Source organism: Ptychodera flava, chromosome 6 (assembly GCF_041260155.1).
Source record: "Ptychodera flava strain L36383 chromosome 6, AS_Pfla_20210202, whole genome shotgun sequence".
Taxonomy (NCBI): domain Eukaryota; kingdom Metazoa; phylum Hemichordata; class Enteropneusta; family Ptychoderidae; genus Ptychodera; species Ptychodera flava.
Window position 1 is genome coordinate 21146300 of NC_091933.1, and position 18124 is coordinate 21164423.

The window sequence follows — 18124 nt, forward strand, 5'->3', positions numbered from 1 at the left end:
GTTACAGTTACAATTTCCGTTGTTGATGCTTCTGTTGTAGCAGGTGTAGGTGTTGTTTGCTCTTTAGTAGTTCTAGATGTTGTGGCCTCTTTTGTTGTTACAAGTGGTGTAGTAGCTTCTAGGGTAGTAGGCTCCTTGGTTGTTATTTCTCCAGTAGGAAGCAAAGTTGTATGTGTTCTAGCTTTCACTTGTGTTGTGGCAGAAAGTGTTGTGGGACCTTCTGTTGTAATCTGACGTGTTGTTGGACCTTCAGTAGTGACCTGGCGTGTTGTAGGACCTTCAGTTGTGGCTACAGGTGTTGTGGGACCTTCTGTTGTGACCACAGGTGTTGTGGGACCTTCAGTTGTGATCACTGGTGTTGTCGGACCTTCAGTTGTAATCTGACGTGTTGTTGGACCTTCAGTAGTGACCTGGCGTGTTGTTGGACCTTCAGTAGTGACCTGGCGTGTTGTAGGACCTTCAGTTGTGGCTACAGGTGTTGTGGGACCTTCTGTTGTGACCACAGGTGTTGTGGGACCTTCAGTTGTGATCACTGGTGTTGTCGGACCTTCAGTTGTGACATGACGTGTTGTTGGACCTTCAGTTGTGACCTGGCGTGTTGTTGGACCTTCAGTTGTGACTAAAGGTGTTGTGGGACCTTCTGTTGTGACCACAGGTGTTGTGGGCCCTTCTGTTGTGATCACTGGTGTTGTCGGACCTTCAGTTGTAATCTGACGTGTTGTTGGACCTTCAGTAGTCACCTGGCGTGTTGTTGGACCTTCAGTTGTGGCTACAGGTGTTGTGGGCCCTTCTGTTGTGACCACAGGTGTTGTGGGCCCTTCTGTTGTGATCACTGGTGTTGTCGGACCTTCAGTTGTAATCTGACGTGTTGTTGGACCTTCAGTAGTGACCTGGCGTGTTGTAGGACCTTCAGTTGTGGCTACAGGTGTTGTGGGACCTTCTGTTGTGACTACAGGTGTTGTGGGCCCTTCTGTTGTAATCTGACGTGTTGTTGGACCTTCAGTAGTGACCTGGCGTGTTGTAGGACCTTCAGTTGTGGCTACAGGTGTTGTGGGACCTTCTGTTGTGACCACAGGTGTTGTGGGACCTTCAGTTGTGACTACACGTGTTGTTGGACCTTCAGTTGTAATCTGACGTGTTGTTGGACCTTCAGTTGTGACCAACGGTGTTGTTGGACCTTCTGTTGTTACCAATTTTGTTGTTGGTCCTTCTGTTGTGACCTTGTCGACCTTTTCTAGAGTTACAGTTACAATTTCCGTTGTTGATGCTTCTGTTGTAGCTGGTGTAGGTGTTGTTTGCTCTTTAGTAGTTCCAGATGTTGTGGCCTCTTTTGTTGTATCCACACGTGTTGTAGGACCTTCAGTTGTGACCACAGGTGTAGTTTTACCTTCAGTTGTGACCAGATGTGTTGTGGGACCTTCAGTTGTTACCTGACGTGTTGTGGGACCTGCAGTTGTGACCACAGGTGTTGTTGGACCTTGTGTTGTGACCACAGGTGTTGTTGGACCTTCAGTTGTGACAAGACGTGTTGTTGGACCTTCAGTAGTTACCGGGCGTGTTGTAGGACCTTCAGTTGTGATCAGATGTGTTGTGGGGCCTTCAGTTGTTACCTGACGTGTTGTGGGACCTTCAGTTGTGACCACAGGTGTTGTAGGACCTTCAGTTGTGACCACACGTGCAGTTTTACCTTCAGTTGTGACCAGATGTGTTGTGGGACCTTCAGTTGTTACCTGACGTGTTGTGGGACCTTCAGTTGTGACCACAGGTGTTGTTGGACCTTCAGTTGTGACCACAGGTGTTGTTGGACCTTCAGTTGTGACCAGACGTGTTGTGGGACCTTCAGTAGTGACCAGGCGTGTTGTTGGACCTTCAGTAGTGACCGGGCGTGTTGTAGGACCTTCAGTTGTGACCACAGGTGTTGTTGGACCTTCAGTTGTGACCAGACGTGTTGTTGGACCTTCAGTTGTGACCACAGGTGTTGTTGGACCTTCAGTTGTGACCAGACGTGTTGTTGGACCTTCAGTTGTTACCTGACGTGTTGTGGGACCTTCAGTAGTTACCGGGCGTGTTGTAGGACCTTCAGTTGTGACAAGACGTGTTGTTGGACCTTCAGTTGTGACCAGACGTGTTGTTGGACCTTCAGTTGTGACCACAGGTGTTGTTGGACCTTCAGTTGTGACCACAGGTGTTGTTGGACCTTCAGTTGTGACCACAGGTGTTGTTGGACCTTCAGTTGTAACCTGACGTGTTGTGGGACCTTCAGTAGTTACCGGGCGTGTTGTTGGACCTTCAGTTGTGACCACACGTGTTGTTGGACCTTCAGTAGTGACCAGGCGTGTTGTTGGACCTTCAGTAGTGACCAGGCGTGTTGTAGGACCTTCAGTTGTGACCACAGGTGTTGTTGGACCTTCAGTAGTGACCAGTTTTGTTGTTGGTCCTTCTGTTGTGACCTTCTCGACCTTTTCTAGAGTTACAGTTACAATTTCCGTTGTTGATGCTTCAGTTGTAGCAGGTGTAGGTGTTGTTTGTTCTTTAGTAGTTCTAGATGTTGTTGCCTCTTTTGTTGTTACAAGTAATGTAGTAGCTTCTTGAGTTGTTGCATATGCTGTTGTGGCTTTTTGTGATGTGACTGCAGGTGTTGTTGCTTGTTTAGTTGTGGCCGCAGGTGTTGTAACCTCCTTTGTTGTAACAAATTGTGTAGTAGCTTCTCGAGTAGTCGGTTCCTTTGTTGATATTTTTCCTGTAGGAAGCAAGGTTGTATGTGTTCCCGCTTTAACTTGTGTTGTTGCAGATGTTGTTGTGACTTGAAGTGTTGTAGGCTTGTGAGTGGTAACCAATGTTGTTGGGGGCTGCGTAGTAGGAGGTTTTGCGGTTGGAAGAGAAGTCGTATGAGCCAGGACATCGGTTACTGTGGTTGCAGGTTCAGTTGTTGTGGCCATTTGTGTTGTTGGTTTTCCTGTTGTGACCTTCACTGTAGTTGGTGCTTCAGTTGTGACTAAATGCGTTGTTGGCTGTTCAGTTGTGACAGGAAGTGTTGTTGACTCAAAAGGTGTAGTCGGATGTTCAGTGCTGATTACGCTTGTTGTTGGTTTTTCAGTAGTAACAGACGGTGTTGTAGGTGCTGTTGTTGGCTTTTCAGTGCTGATCACATGTGTTGTTGGTGCTTTAGTTGTGATTGCAGGCGTTGTTTCAGGTTCAAGTGTAATTGTAACAATCTGGGTTGTACTTTCTTCCGTAGTCACTGGTATAGGTGTTGTTTCCTCTTTTGTTGACATGACAGTTGTTTGTTTTGCCGTAGAAGTAACAACCTCTTCTGTTGTGACTACATGCGTTGTTTGTGGCTTGGTTGTGGCAGCAAATGTGCTTGGTTCCCTCGTTGTCGGCCCTTTTGTTGTTACTGATGGTGTTGTAACTTTTTCTGTGCTAACCTCAGGAGTTGTCCGTTCAGCAGTTGTTACAGTGTGGGTTGTTATCACATATGTTGTTGTCATTTCTTTACTGGTAACTACAGGTTTTGTTGGGATGACTGTAGTAGTAGGTAGAGGCACTGCAATGTGTTTGAAAGAGATCATTATTGTTCAGTAAGCAATAACACAAATAGATTGTAGGATACTAAATCGTAGTCACATGGCAACCTGCTAAATTTATATACAGAGCTCTATTCTTTCAAATGGTACTAAGAGGCTAATATTGACTGCCTCATTGATTTTCAGAAGTTTCTCACTTAATAACAAGAAATCTTCAATAAACCGAAGCTATTAGCACTAAGTACTTATCACCCTGACCTTATCTTAAATGGCACACAAAGTCCTGATAACCTCGTGAAATGTTCTTTTTAACTAGTAATTACCGTATCAGACTAATCTTCCTTGTGATGGGTGATCCTCAAAATGACAAATTTTGGGCGTTCATCGTAGAGACAAACGTCCGTTGTCAAAACAGTTTTTGAATGTTTTCATGCAGATTTGCAGTCGCAAATATGCAAGTGGCAACAATACAAAAAAAGTATACACAAAACCGAGGAATACACTTTATCATTCTGGGAGCAGAAATGCTCCATCTCTGCTTTGCAGATTGAAGCCCTTTTTACATACTGTTGGAGACAGATTTCCATATTGGAAAAACGTGATTTTCCATTACCAGTAACCAATTGACATTACAAATACAACGTTTGTACGGTGCTGATGTCATATAGATCTAGGTACTATGGATGTCTACGACAAAGTGTTGGCAATGCATTCATCATTATCATTGAGGATTCGTCTTAATCGTGTCGACGTCGTGTCATTTTCAGTTCACAAAGCCTGAAATCCACGGTTAGATTCTTTACATGCAAAAGATAGGTCGTTAAACAAATGTTAGAGAATAGATTATTTCTGTCCTTGCCTTCACGTTACATATTTAATTGTAATTATAATTTATTCTCATAAATACGTCAAATGTTTCTACCCAAAATGTTTACTCGATACGAGGTCAACGACGCAACTCTTTATGTTGTTAGTCGAGTACCAATAGTTTATGTTTGACCTTCATACATCTATTGTGTCCAAAGTCAGGTATATCTATCTGGTTTACTATTCCGGGAACATATCTTTACTTCTTTGTATATATTTGTGTATATTTGTGGCAATACTACACGCATTGAAAATTTACAATTGTCTCTAACGACCCTCTCTGACATGAAGTTAATAATTTTGCAAATGACAGACAAACTACTTGTCCAATGGCAGTGGCAGTTGGTTTATGCAATAGGCGGCTTTTGATGGCAAACCATAGTGGTAAATAGCCATAATATACAATGTGCTCACAATGATTATAGGAACATCAGGCAAAATGTTTTAGAGAATCAAATCTATAGTGAAATAGAAACATCAAAATTATACAAACAAACAACAATATGCTCCTAACTCGACGTTGCAATGTTTGGAAAAAGTGACCGTGTTAAGCCAAGTTCCATGGACCGTTTCCTCCGTATTCAGTGCGATGATCTACAATATCTCCTTATACCACTTCTTATCTTTTGAGATAATGGCATTTAATAAATGCTATACAAACCATGCACAAAATTCAAGGGTTATCTAGAGTCTTCTGAACAAACAAAGCAGGCATCACACTTCACTCTTCTGATTATAGAATCAAAATATCCCGTTAAAATAAATCCTTTTTCAGGCAGAAAAGTCTAAAATTCTCAATGTTGACAACATCACACTATTGAGTAAGTATTTTGCGCTGGTCTCCTAATACGTTACCGCACTTAACCTCTTGAATCATTTGGCCCTAACCAGCACCTTTTCGTACAATTTACATGTACATTGACGTCTTATGTATTACATATGCAAGACGATTACTCTTATGAATATAAATACGTTTGGCAGGCTCGGTAATCACAATTCTTTGTTCCATTGTCACTGTCAAGGAGTCTTTGTCCTGTTCATCTGTTTCTGGTTCTTGCAAGTTTGTTGCTAAATGAGATCGATCAGACGTCTGTCGTATTTATGAATGATAAGGGTAGGAAATTAAGAAGTTCCCTTGCCGGCTTTGTTTTGTGCGCATTGCGTGCGTTCTGACATGATCGTTGAAATTTAAACTCTTGCATAATTTTCAATTTTTCCCTGATAATTACATAACCTCTGACGCTAACTTTCTTTCACTAAAGTTTGGGTTTTTATATCACTTAAATTTAAATGGCAATGTATCTCGTAGTAAGACGCCAATGTGCCTCTACAGGTGCTTTAACACTCTGAAACAAGCTCTATATGGTATAGTCATCAACTTATCAAAGTGTTTATGTCTGATAATGTTGCGACGTTCTATCTACGCACTTTGCCGTTTAAAAACGATACATCCGCACCAAAACTAATCGTGTATAATGTCAATGAGATAATATGAAAGAAGTGTCATACTTGAGTTGAAAGAATTATTCCAAAAGATCGCGATTGCATCTTTTTGCTCCATTAGAGTTAGATAAGGCACTTGCGATAAGAACCATAATTAATAAACGGTGCTAGACTTTTTTATTGTGATAAATCAATAGTCTACGGTAACATGTGATACAATAATTTGCTGATTCGGCAAATAACCGCCAATTTTCATATGAAAGAAGCAACCAAGCAGCCAATATAGTTCTACTGTTTGTTTTCGCTGAAATAAAATAACAACGGAATCGTTACATGGTATAAAAATTGAAAAAAAAATAGGAATACTTCACAAACATTATTGACAGAAGGCAATTTAAACTGGCAAAATGCCAGTGTTATTTGAACAAATGGGAACGTACGTCACGTTTTCATGAGCAAATTATAGGAAAAAAAGTTCGATAAAATACGTACGCAAGTTATATCAATAAAAGTATCCTTAACACCCCTAAGATTCATTTCAAATTTCAAATCTGCAAGACCAGTAGTATCAAAGAAAGGGATGTTTTGACTAACATTGGAAAATTACCCTCAATTTGCATATGAAAATTATAACATTTGAACAAAGTCAACTCGGCTAATCCCTAATAACATGTAAACTGAACAATCTGCCCCGCGTAGCGGTCACCAATAAAAGTGCAAAGTTGATGAAGGCCGCTGGATGCCGAACGCCGACGAACAATCAACCTGTCCGATAAGCTCCGCGAAAACGATGGCAGAGCTCACAAAAAAGCTCATATACAATATCGGATATACCAAACATTCACATTTATTTCTTAGTTCGATGATGCATCCTATACATTTGCAATTATAAAATCAAGTATTTTCTATGCATGAAGTACACATGAAAACTAGCACTAGTAACCTTGGTTACGCGATAAGTGTTGATACTGATCGACATGATCTCTTGAACCTGCTTATCTCTCTAAAAGCAGACAGAAAACCTTGGTAAGGGACAACCAACTAAGCCATTGGTAGAATGACCTGTGTCGTGTTCTCCGATAACACATGCCTCAGCTTTTTCAGTAACAGAGAAATACCAACGGTCGCCTTATAACTAATTTGTTTATTAGGAGAAAAAGGAAAAAAGGAAAAGTCAATCAGTATGTACACGATTTTTTTTTACTGATTGAAATCATTATGGCTGAATAATGACAACGGTTATTACTTGATGAAACAATTAATTTTCTGGTCATTTATTACTTTCTTCTTGTGAGTTTTGAAAAATCTGGTTATCCTTCATCTTCTTTCTTATGAGAAACATGTTCACATTAATTAAGCCCTCAAAGATAAATATAATATAAGACATTTGCATATAATTATTAGGATTTTTCCATTATTACTTATCGATGACAGAATTACTTTTTATCTTCAGACGACGTGAATAAGTCTTCTGCTGCAGTGTATCTTTGATTGATTGCCGGATGAAGTTAATGTATTTACTTGATAATGGCCTCTACTACCTTTGTACTTACTTCTTTACCAGTAACAATTTCGGTAGCGCCCTCTATTGTGCTTTCTTCCGCATTATTTCTGTATTATGTGTGCGTTTGGGATAATACCATAGTATCCCCTACCTGGCATTTTCGTGGGAATAACTTCGGGAACTTTATTTGTGGTTCCATTCAGAACTACGGTGAAGTTTACTAAGACGCTCCCAGGCCTGAAATAATTGTGAAAACTGATTGCTTTTAGAGACCGGCAGTACTGATGTTAGTTTTCAAAGGGAGTGGGGTTAACATGATTTTTACTTTAGTGCAGTTAAATCACTACTCACGCCACAGCAAAATTGGAACGAGTTACCAAGAATTATTTCAATCGGTTAGTGGGACTGATTAACGGTAATGTCCTTATCGGTAAGAACTCCACATGATTAAACACATCTCTCTCAAGTCATGCATACAAGAACTGGAGATTCAAAGCACCCAAGGATGTTGCTTTTTCGGTAGGCCGGCAGCAATTCGAGTATTGATTTTTAAAACATTTGTATTTAAAATGATATGAGACATTTTGTTTCTGTGAGGTCCCGCCAGTTTTTTGTCGAATTACCTATCAATGTCACGTGTTTTCAAATGCCACCGGTCTTCCAGCGTCACTTCCTCGGTCTACGTTTGACAGCTTCCTAGCATCATACTGCTGGCTGTGCTTTGTCAGTGAATAAGGTCAAGCATAGGTCTATTCATACTCTGTCGCGATTGGCCGATTCAACTTACAACAAATATGCTAATTGGATGTACAAAGTCATTTCTGTGATGACGTTTAAATGTAAACAACGCATATGCCGCCGACTTTCTCGCAAACCATGCTATTCAATAAGGCCGTTCCATAAAATGACCTAAGCAAGCCCTCTCAATATAAGAATGTTGCCTATATTTTCATTTGCGTTCGTTTTCAAAAGCTACAAACCCTGGCACATTTAAGATGACTGGAGATATGACCAGAATTGGAATACTGGCCGTTAAATTATCTACACAAAGTTAACTAGTATTTGAAGATATTTTGAAGATATATGAATGACGTCATCTCTACCTGCACAGCTGTCATATAGGTAGTTCCAGAGATTAAATTTCGGCTCCAATTAGGGAAATTAGCCCCCTAATAGCTTGCGCATTTGCATTGTTTGGTATGATTATGACTTACACATATAAATACGGACAGACAGACAGACAGACAGACAGACAGACAGACAGACAGACAGACAGACATCAACCCACCCACCACCCATGCAGACACACACACACACACACACACACACACATACATACATACATACATACATCTACATACATACATACATACATACGTACGTACGTACGTACGTACGTACATACATACGTACATACATACATACATACATACATACATACATACATACATACATACATACATACATACATACATACATACATACATACATACATACATACATACATACATACATACATACAGACTGACTGATTGACTGACGGACATATAGACAGACAATAGGTCACCACGCAACAAATACGCATACCAGATGGGAGCTAATTCTGGCCCCTGCCTGTCCCTATTACGCTATACCGCACAACTAGCAATATAAGCAGAAAAGCAAGATATTGATTGATCTATGGTTACGCAGTGTTTGTTTGTTTGTTTGGGTTTTTTGCGAGTGTGAGTGTAGCCCATGGGTTTAATAAGGGTAAGCTTTGAATCATCCGATCTTGCTCTAAAGGGGAGAGGGTTTATAAAACATTTACTAGCTAGGACACTGTCGTCTGATCTCTACCTTGTACTTCTTAAGGTTATAATGACAGACAGTTTACGCAAACATCGATAGGTATATTATCCAGACATTACGCAAACATCGATAGGTGTATTACAAGTATCATAGGCATATTCAAATAACATTGATTTTAGGACATACTCGAAAAAATTGACGTAGTTACAAATGTAAATATCTTTGATGCTGCTGGCCCTGAAAATTCTGTCAAGCTGCAAAATACAAAGAAAAACTGGCAAACTTTAATATCTGATGTAGCAACTTCAAATTTATGCTTACTTTTACTAAATTAGAGACACACTATGAAGTCACTGAGCGAATTTACACAGAGATGAAAACTACGATGTGCTTTACGTTGAGATACATTATTCAGAACTATGAACTTACTGGAGGGGTTCTATTCACTATTGATGTATTGCACTTTACTTTTACATAATTACCGACTGTCGGGAGTGTTACTCTTGATATGAATGGCACATGACTTTTACTTTGTTCAGTTAGTGTTGCCACCCTTGGTGATGGAGAAGGTTATGAACACTTAGTTGAAGGTGCAAGACAAAAACAAAGAAGGAAAGTGATAAAAGCGAAGCGTATCGTGACCTACTATTTCTGTAACGGACCATGCTAAGTCCACGTAGTCACAGTGCGTATCGTTGTACAGATCATCATTCCATATCATGTTTCCTATTTCGGTACCTCCGACGTAGAGGTAACCATCCTCGGAGCACTGCCTATAAGGCTCACACGTGCGCTCCTTCGGAGCTACCGCTGTAGAGGCTTCTGTTGGACAGTTACAATTATTACTGAGATTTAAGACAAAAGTGGGTTTCCTTTTTTTTTCGTTTTTATGTTGTCTGTGTGTGTTATTGGTGAGTTTGTTACGTTGGGAAAAAAGGAATGATGCTTATTCTTCTGTGAGTTGTTCAAGTTGTTGTCGTATATATGTCACGTGCGGAGCAAGCTGCAAAGGTAACGCGATATAGAGTGATTGAAAAAAAGACCTACAGCACAAGATCTAGCAACTCTTTGAAACTATTCTTTTCGACGATGACAACGGAAGCCATACCGGTTGCCTAGATAATATCTACGTATTCTTGATCCCAAGAAATTCCATCACTCTAACAAATACTAGGGTAAGAAGAAGTTACCAAACACAGTTTTCGAATTGAGAGCCGTGGATAAAGTAAATACACACATGTAAAACGACACTTATTCCACTCAGAGGAAGGGGGTTTCACTCTAATTCAATCATCGTGCGCAAATTCGCAAGAGATAGATAAACCATATTTCCGCCACGGAAACCGCTTGTGTATGCGTGACACTCATTACCATTCAAATTTTGTTTCTGTAAGAAAGGCCTCTCTGCACTTTAAGCTTAAAACTATCTGTTTTAAGTATTTATCCTATTTGGGAGAAGATCAAACCACAATGTCGTCGTCTGAGTGTCGCATTTCCCAACTTTCGTTTCGGAGGTAGGGGTAAGACGGCAAACGCGATGAGTCTACTTCGCCCGGTTGCCTAATTTAAAATTTGCATGTCGCAATGAAACTTACTGTTTAACTCACTTGACAAATTCTCGATCATGAACACTGATAATACCTTGCAGATATTTATGAGGGAAGCCGGACTTTTCCTCATGATTAAGGTGACCAAAAAAGCTAGACGAGTACTGTTACCTTCGCAGTCCCGCTTACCTTTTGTGGTTGGGCACAAGCAGAAAAAGCGAACCTTGTAGTCCACACACTTTCCACTTCCTTGATCTTTGTTGTTGCATTCTAGACCACGAGTTACATTACACGTGACATTTTGTCCTGGAATTTCGTCGAAGGATGTTTCGTCTGCAGTGTCTACACAGTCGATCTCGGCAGGCGATTCGCAAAATTGGTACTTCTTCCTGAGATCTGCAATGAGCTCGTAGTCGCCGCCGTCATCTCCGATGGATGGCGTGTCGGTGTCCATGTACTCTGTCCAACCGGTGACGTCACAACGTGGTGGGAAATATGTTGTCGACACGAACGTGGGTGGGAAATATGTTGTCGACACGAACGTCCGGACAGTAGTTGGCACTGTGTAAATGCAAAGATGGTTTTTATCATTGTTAGCTAGGCAGTCTGTAAAAGAAAAGAACATGCGCACACTCTCGCCAGTGTGCTCCATTTTTGAATGCCCTTGTCTCGGTCGTTGAAAAGATGTAACCTCTTGCTTGAAGATGTAATAGTTGTAATCTGAAGACCACGGTGCTCATTTGACGAGATTAGACATATAAGAACTTTCTTGGAGTAGCTAATGTGTATCTAAAACACTATTAAACCTTTGAGTGCTGTAATCTTCCGACCAAAATTTTAGTGCAAAATGTTTTTCCTGTATTTGTATGAATTTTTCTGTAATTCTTTTAAAATTTTGGGCCAAATGGACAGCACTTTTTATAGACTCCAGTTTTGGGTCAAAATTTTAGGAAAAATCAAAATAAAATAAAAGGACCCGAAAAATATTGTCTGGGTTATATTTTTTAAAGGTGACTAAAATTGACTTTGGCACTCAAAGGGTTAATTAATAGACAGCAAAATGTACGTGGCTTGTTCATCATAATAATTATGTATTGTGAGCATAAAATGCAATGTACAACGCATAAGAATGGAATCAGACAATTTTAGTAAAACTTAAAATGTCGTTGAATATTGTTTCAATGCCAACGAAAAAATGCAACACTTCTGATTTCATGTAAAATGCACATTCCATAAGAAAGTAATCGTTTGCCGTCTTCCTGCGCCACCTACCTGGACAAGTGCAGTAGAAACGAACGGCATAATCGGCACACTGACCAACTGTAATTTTACTATTGTAGCACTCCAATCCGACGTCGAGATTGCACGTTACGTTCTGTCCCGGTATCAGGTCGTGAGAGACGTAACTATACTTTTCTACGCATTCGATTCTTGTGGGTCTTGTGGGGTTTGCACAAAAGTCGTAGACTTCCCTCAGCGCGTCTATCCGTTCGAAGTCTCCTCCTTCTGGACCCGCCTCAACGTCATCGATATCCATGTACACAGTCCATCCTTCGTCTTCGGGACTGCAAGTTGTTGTTGTAGTCGGCGCAGCCGTTGTCGCTAGATATAAAGTAGACACAATGAGTTTTTGACACGAGGATTTGTTTGTGTGCGCTCACTTGACTTCAACGTCCACGGAAACTCAAACGTGATGCGATCTCTTAGGGGACTGAATCCGTTTCGCTTAAGTATGTTTATTTGATCAAAATACGAGTCGTTGACCAACAAACAAAGAGATTTTACCCGAATATGAAGATTTCCACTCTCGCAACTCATTGAGGTAACATACAAGTGGCATGTCCAAGGCGGCTAATCTAAAATGGTTCCTTTATTTGGATTTACTATCATCTGCTTGTACAAGGTGGGTAGTCAAAGAATATTTATCTCCCAGTCAGCAATTCACAAAGATGTGACATTTTGAAACTTGGTCATCAAGTCATCGGACAATATGCCGGGAGACCCAACTATCATTTTACTTTTATCTTCATTTATTCACTTTTTTAAACTTATATTTTACCTTTTTCCTACGAACTAAGTCACTATCTACATCTCTAGTCATCTTTATCTGCGTTATAATTTCATTTATATGTATCTTACACATCGCTTCTTATCATGTGGTAAACAAAAAACCATATTAGATTAGCAAACCTGTATGATTATCGAACTGCCAAGGAAGTACGCACTCGTTGCCCGATCTTTACACTGGTGAATAAGGAAACACCGCTCAGACGGGTATTAAAGATAGGTAAATACTCCTGGCTTTACCACCGGGTGCGACGAGCATTAAAATTAATAAATTTAATTTGATAAGAGATACTGCTACTTACTCTTGAACTTTTATGCTGCTGTTGTTGTTAACAAGGTTTTTAGCCGGGACGATAATCCTCCTTAATGTTGATCACTAACAATAGCTAATGGGAGGAGGGGGAGGCATTTCACGGGTTTGAGCAAACCACACGGATATAGTGAGCGGTACCTATAGGCACGTGATGACACTACTCAAGCTAGCCTTATAGAAAACATTAATCCCGAGGTACTGCGATTCAAAGACCGAGTGACGAATAATTCAGCGTTGAGAAGGTGACATATCGCATATCACATAAGGTGACATAAGGTGTATCGCAAGATACAGCTCTGTATAAACCCAACAGTTACCGCCCCTGTCATAACAATACATTACGTGCCATGAAATAAGGGAAGACTTACCACAGTCACAAAGGAACCTGACTTCATAGTCGGCACATTGTCCGTGCGGCTGATTCATGTTAAAGCATTGTAGGCCAATCGTCTTTATGCACTGAACTCCTACTTCACCAAGTTCATCGGAGGAAAGCTTTGTGACGGCATCCCTGCATTCGATGTCAACCACATTTCCGACCTCGCAAAATGCATATTGTGTTCGTAAGCGAGGCATTGTCTCTAACTCCATACCGGTGAAATCCTGTCCAGGCTGACCTGTATTCATCCACTCTGTCCAACCAGGGGTGCACTCAGTGGTAAGGATTGGCTGGGTAATTGCAGCCGTAGTTTGTGTTGGCTCAGTGGTAAGTATTGGCTGGGTAATTACAGCCGTAGTAGGTGTTGACTCAGTGCTAAGGATTGGCTGGGTAATTGCAGCCGTAGTAGGTGTTGGCTTTGGAGGACGTGGCTTTGTTGGCTTAACTATATGTGGTCTGGTGAAAACTTTGTCGGTGCCGGTTACTTCAACCGGCTGATATGAAGTTGTTGTTCTCTTTGTTGTCTGTGCTTCAGTAGTCAGTTTCTCTGTAGTTGGGGCAGCAGTTGACGGTTTCTCTGTAGTTGGGGCAGCAGTTGACGGTTTCTCCGTAGTTGGAGCTGCAGTTGACGGTTTCTCCGTAGTTGGAGCTGCAGTTGACGGTTTCTCCGTAGTTGGAGCTGCAGTTGACGGTTTCTCTGTAGTTGGGGCAGCAGTTGACGGTTTCTCTGTAGTTGGGGCAGCAGTTGACGGTTTCTCTGTAGTTGGAGCTGCAGTTGACGGTTTCTCTGTAGTTGGGGCAGCAGTTGACGGTTTCTCCGTAGTTGGGGCAGCAGTTGACGGTTTCTCTGTAGTTGGAGCAGCAGTTGACGGTTTCTCTGTAGTTGGAGCTGCAGTTGACGGTTTCTCTGTAGTTGGGGCAGCAGTTGACGGTTTCTCTGTAGTTGGGGCAGCAGTTGACGGTTTCTCTGTAGTTGGAGCTGCAGTTGACGGTTTCTCCGTAGTTGGAGCTGCAGTTGACGGTTTCTCCGTAGTTGGAGCAGCAGTAGACGGTTTCTCTGTAGTTTGGGCAGCAGTAGTCGGTCTCTCCGTAGTTGGGGCAGCGGTTGACGGTTTCTCTGTAGTTGGAGCAACGGTTGTCAGTTGCTCTGTAGTTTGTGCTGCAGTTGTGGCTTTCTTTGTTGTTGTTTGCCGCTGCAGTTGTTGGGATATGTGTCGTAACCTGTTCTGTTGTCTGGCGTTTTGTAGTGATGGCAGCAGTCGATGAAAATATTTGGGTGGTTACTGGGGGTTTTGTGGTTTCTTCAGGTTCTCGCGTTGTAACTATGGCCGTTGATGTAGGGAATGGCGTTGTCAAACAGTGGACACCAACATAGTGGATGGTATGATTGAAACAGTAACTGCGAATAAGTAAATTGATAAAATTAGTAATAATTTGCATACATACATACATACATACATACATACATACATACATACATACATACATACATACATACATACATACATACATACATACATACATACATACATACATACATACATACATACATACATACATACATACATACATACATACTGACAGACATACTGACAGACATACTGACAGACATACTGACAGACATACACAAGTTTCCCTTATCATATAGTAAAATCAAGATCCTTTTCCCACATTTGTCTTACTCTTACCATGTACGACATGCATCTGAGCAGGAAGATATGACCTGTCCATCATAGTACTTGACTCCGTCAATCTTTATGCAATAACAAGCAGACTCGGGCACGCAGGAGTTCGTATCCGGATCGTACACTTCGTCTGCCGGGCAGTGACAGCCTTCAACGCAAGGTTCGTTGCAACCGTCGGGATCATAGTCGAAGTAGTTGTCGCATGTGCGTGGACACGCCGACACACAGGGTTGGTAGTCTCCACATCCCTCACATTGCATGGCTGCAAAGTAAAGCAATAGATTCACGAAACATCAGGCAATATTATTGTATTCTATATGAGACACGCATTTACTTGCAGGACACAACCTACACAGCCGATAGGTGTCACAGAGGCAAAGATTACAAAAATATAAGGATACCGTAATTAAACGCCTTCTTCACGACATTTCACGTATACCTGTCGTGAGTCTATCACTTTGAACGTGACATTGTCCCCGCGTTCGTAAATCAGCTGCGGGAACGGATATATAATTTGACGTCAATTTAATCTCTTTTCAACTTTTACTCTAATTTCAACGTACGTGTTTACATCGATATTGATTGAAGATAATACGATTTGGATAAAAAATTACAAAACAAAGTCGGAAAAGGCAGGAGAGCCAGTGTTCTTAAAAATGCATGTGTAATATATATTATACTAGCCCAAACATGGGTAGGTGACCATTTGCCCGACGTAATACGGCCAAGAAAAATTAAAGGTTTGTTTCTCATCCTAGATATATTGCAAAAATGATGCGGTGACGCGTTTTTTTTCTTCTCAATTTTATTTTATTCTTCAACCAACAAGAACGCGCAAAACATGAAAACAACATAGGAATGCACACAGAGATAAATGCACAGCAGTGTTGCTTTAGTATTTTTTCATAGCAACAGTTCTGTGTTCTGACTTTTAGTGCAGCAATGCAGTTTTGACAGCACAATGTAACAGTGACATAGGTGTACAGTTCTGAATGGAATGTTAGTGTCAGTTATTTTGTTTACAGTTCTGTTTTATACAGCACTGTGTTATGCAATATCGTCGCGTATTTTTGCACTTATTTTTTTTTTCATTTCTTTTCCTCATGAGCAGAAAAAAAAGTTGACGCGGCGGGTCTGAATTGACGCGCGCGAGGATGAGAAACAAACTTTTTATTTTTCTTGGCCTTAAGGCAAATGGCCTCCTGTCTCGAGGGTACATAGACCCTTGTTTATGTAATAGTGTTTTATTACCCGCCTCTCTTACATAGTTTTCACTTAAACTTTTTGGGTTTACAATATACAAATGACAATCATGTGCTTCATTCCCATGTTAGACGAAAAGCTGTAGGGTGGGGATTTGGCCGAGTGGTTTTGACTGTGATGTCTTCGCTACGTGACGTAGCGAATCCGAGTTCGAATCCGATCGAAAAATCTACCGAATTCTTACCCCAAGAGCTTTAAAACTAGCTTCCACGAGCGGTCGATCAGAAAAGAATTGAGAGTCCGAATATCTGTCCCCGAGGCGCACCCTACCTTAATCTAGTGTCACTGCTGTCGCGATGTGAAGGGCCTGCCCTGAACAATTAAAGGGAGGGGTCGTCGAAACTGCACTCAAGGGTCGTTGGGACCAATGTAACACTGCATACAAGGTACGTTGGCGATTGATGTAAGTTAAAACATGGTTGTCATAATGTACATCATAAACTTTCAACGTTACAGCTATGTTGACGTGATGTATCTAGATATAGCGCATGATATACATCGTTTGTAAACAAGAAAGTCGAACAGACACGAAGTTCCGACGACACTATCTTTTCAATACGATAAGCAACCTCTATAGGTGTAACCTCAATGAAAGGGAGAATTTCTCATACAGCCGAGCGCCAAAGGCAAAATTCAGCATTCTTATGCATAGGTTTAACCCTACATTTACAGGCGAGACAGCATGCAGCAAGAGTGACTTCCGGCGTCAACATTCTTTAAGAAGGGCGATACCGTCAGCAAACCTCATATCTTTCTTACAATGGGAGTCCCTGACCAATCTCCACGGGGAACAATGTGTCATACTTACGGCACAATTCCTGACTCCTCCATCTCACCGAGACACCGTGCATGTTACACTCCTGTGCGTATGCCGCCAAAGCTGTACACAAGCACTCGCAGTCGCCGCCAGAATCGCAGGCGCAGGAGTCGAAGACGCAGTTGTCATAGAACGGAGTGTAGTCCACCTCGGCGTGACAGGGCTTGAAAATGTCTGACTTGAGAATGCAACACTGCTTGGTGGCCCATGCCCTCCTGTGGGGAACAAAGGAGCACGAGTCCTGCGTGTTGTGCGTCTCCCCGCAGTGGGAGTACAGCTTCCAGCTGTCGCTGAATTCGATGGCGTTCGTCGCTGGCGGGCCACCGAGCGACATGATGAAGTCGTCCATCTGGTTGCTGTTGAAATTGCCGCACAACCCTTCAACCTGAGAATGAGTTCAAAATACAACTGTAGCAGTATCCTAGCAGAACTATAAATTTTAGCCGACACTAACGAGGTCAGATTTAGCTCTCTTGGGAAAATAGTCACAACGATTCATTTACTATTACAGTCTCTTTGGTTAGACGGTAACATTATTTCATTCTTTAAATCGCAAGAAAATACATGTTTGACTTCATTTGTAATATCATAAACATTTTTCGGAATAAGATTGACTTCCGATTCTCTGGGAAAATTGTGAAGACGTTTTCATAATTTGATGCTAAGGACGTTCTGTATGCATCCGTATGAGAATTGAATACAGTGCCTTGTATATTAATTTTTTTCAGGAGATTTTTACTGCCATTGACAGGAACCTCAACACCATTACCATCTCTAGAATCACTGGAATAAAAACAAAGAGATTTCCCTCGACCAACCGAGTGAGGGATCGTGACGAGTCTTTTGATCCGATCCCCACTGTGAGTCACTTTTCAATTTGAAAAGTAAGATGAATTTATCACGTGTATACTAAGGGAGCGT

The 18124-nt window shown here is 41.3% G+C and overlaps 2 protein-coding genes across 2 annotated transcripts in view; both read right to left on the minus strand.

Annotated features, from left to right (window-relative positions):
• The window catches only part of LOC139134382 (mucin-2-like), a 39773-nt gene extending 26288 nt beyond the window's left edge, over window positions 1-13485 (minus strand). Inside the window, exons 1-6 of the mRNA XM_070701243.1 lie at window positions 13428-13485; window positions 11952-12281; window positions 10869-11285; window positions 9779-9954; window positions 9341-9386; window positions 236-3547 (exon numbers count right to left, since the gene is read on the minus strand). Of these exons, the coding sequence (XP_070557344.1) occupies window positions 236-3547; window positions 9341-9386; window positions 9779-9954; window positions 10869-11285; window positions 11952-12281; window positions 13428-13485 (4339 nt within the window). The remainder of the gene's footprint in view (window positions 1-235; window positions 3548-9340; window positions 9387-9778; window positions 9955-10868; window positions 11286-11951; window positions 12282-13427) is intronic.
• The window catches only part of LOC139135130 (von Willebrand factor-like), a 62558-nt gene continuing 47173 nt past the window's right edge, over window positions 2740-18124 (minus strand). Inside the window, exons 24-32 of the mRNA XM_070702382.1 lie at window positions 17195-17588; window positions 15127-15385; window positions 13428-14837; window positions 11952-12281; window positions 10869-11240; window positions 9779-9954; window positions 9319-9386; window positions 7493-7578; window positions 2740-3547 (exon numbers count right to left, since the gene is read on the minus strand). Coding sequence (XP_070558483.1) covers window positions 13970-14837; window positions 15127-15385; window positions 17195-17588 — 1521 coding nt within the window. The 3' untranslated portion in view covers window positions 2740-3547; window positions 7493-7578; window positions 9319-9386; ... (2 more) ...; window positions 11952-12281; window positions 13428-13969. The remainder of the gene's footprint in view (window positions 3548-7492; window positions 7579-9318; window positions 9387-9778; window positions 9955-10868; window positions 11241-11951; window positions 12282-13427; window positions 14838-15126; window positions 15386-17194; window positions 17589-18124) is intronic.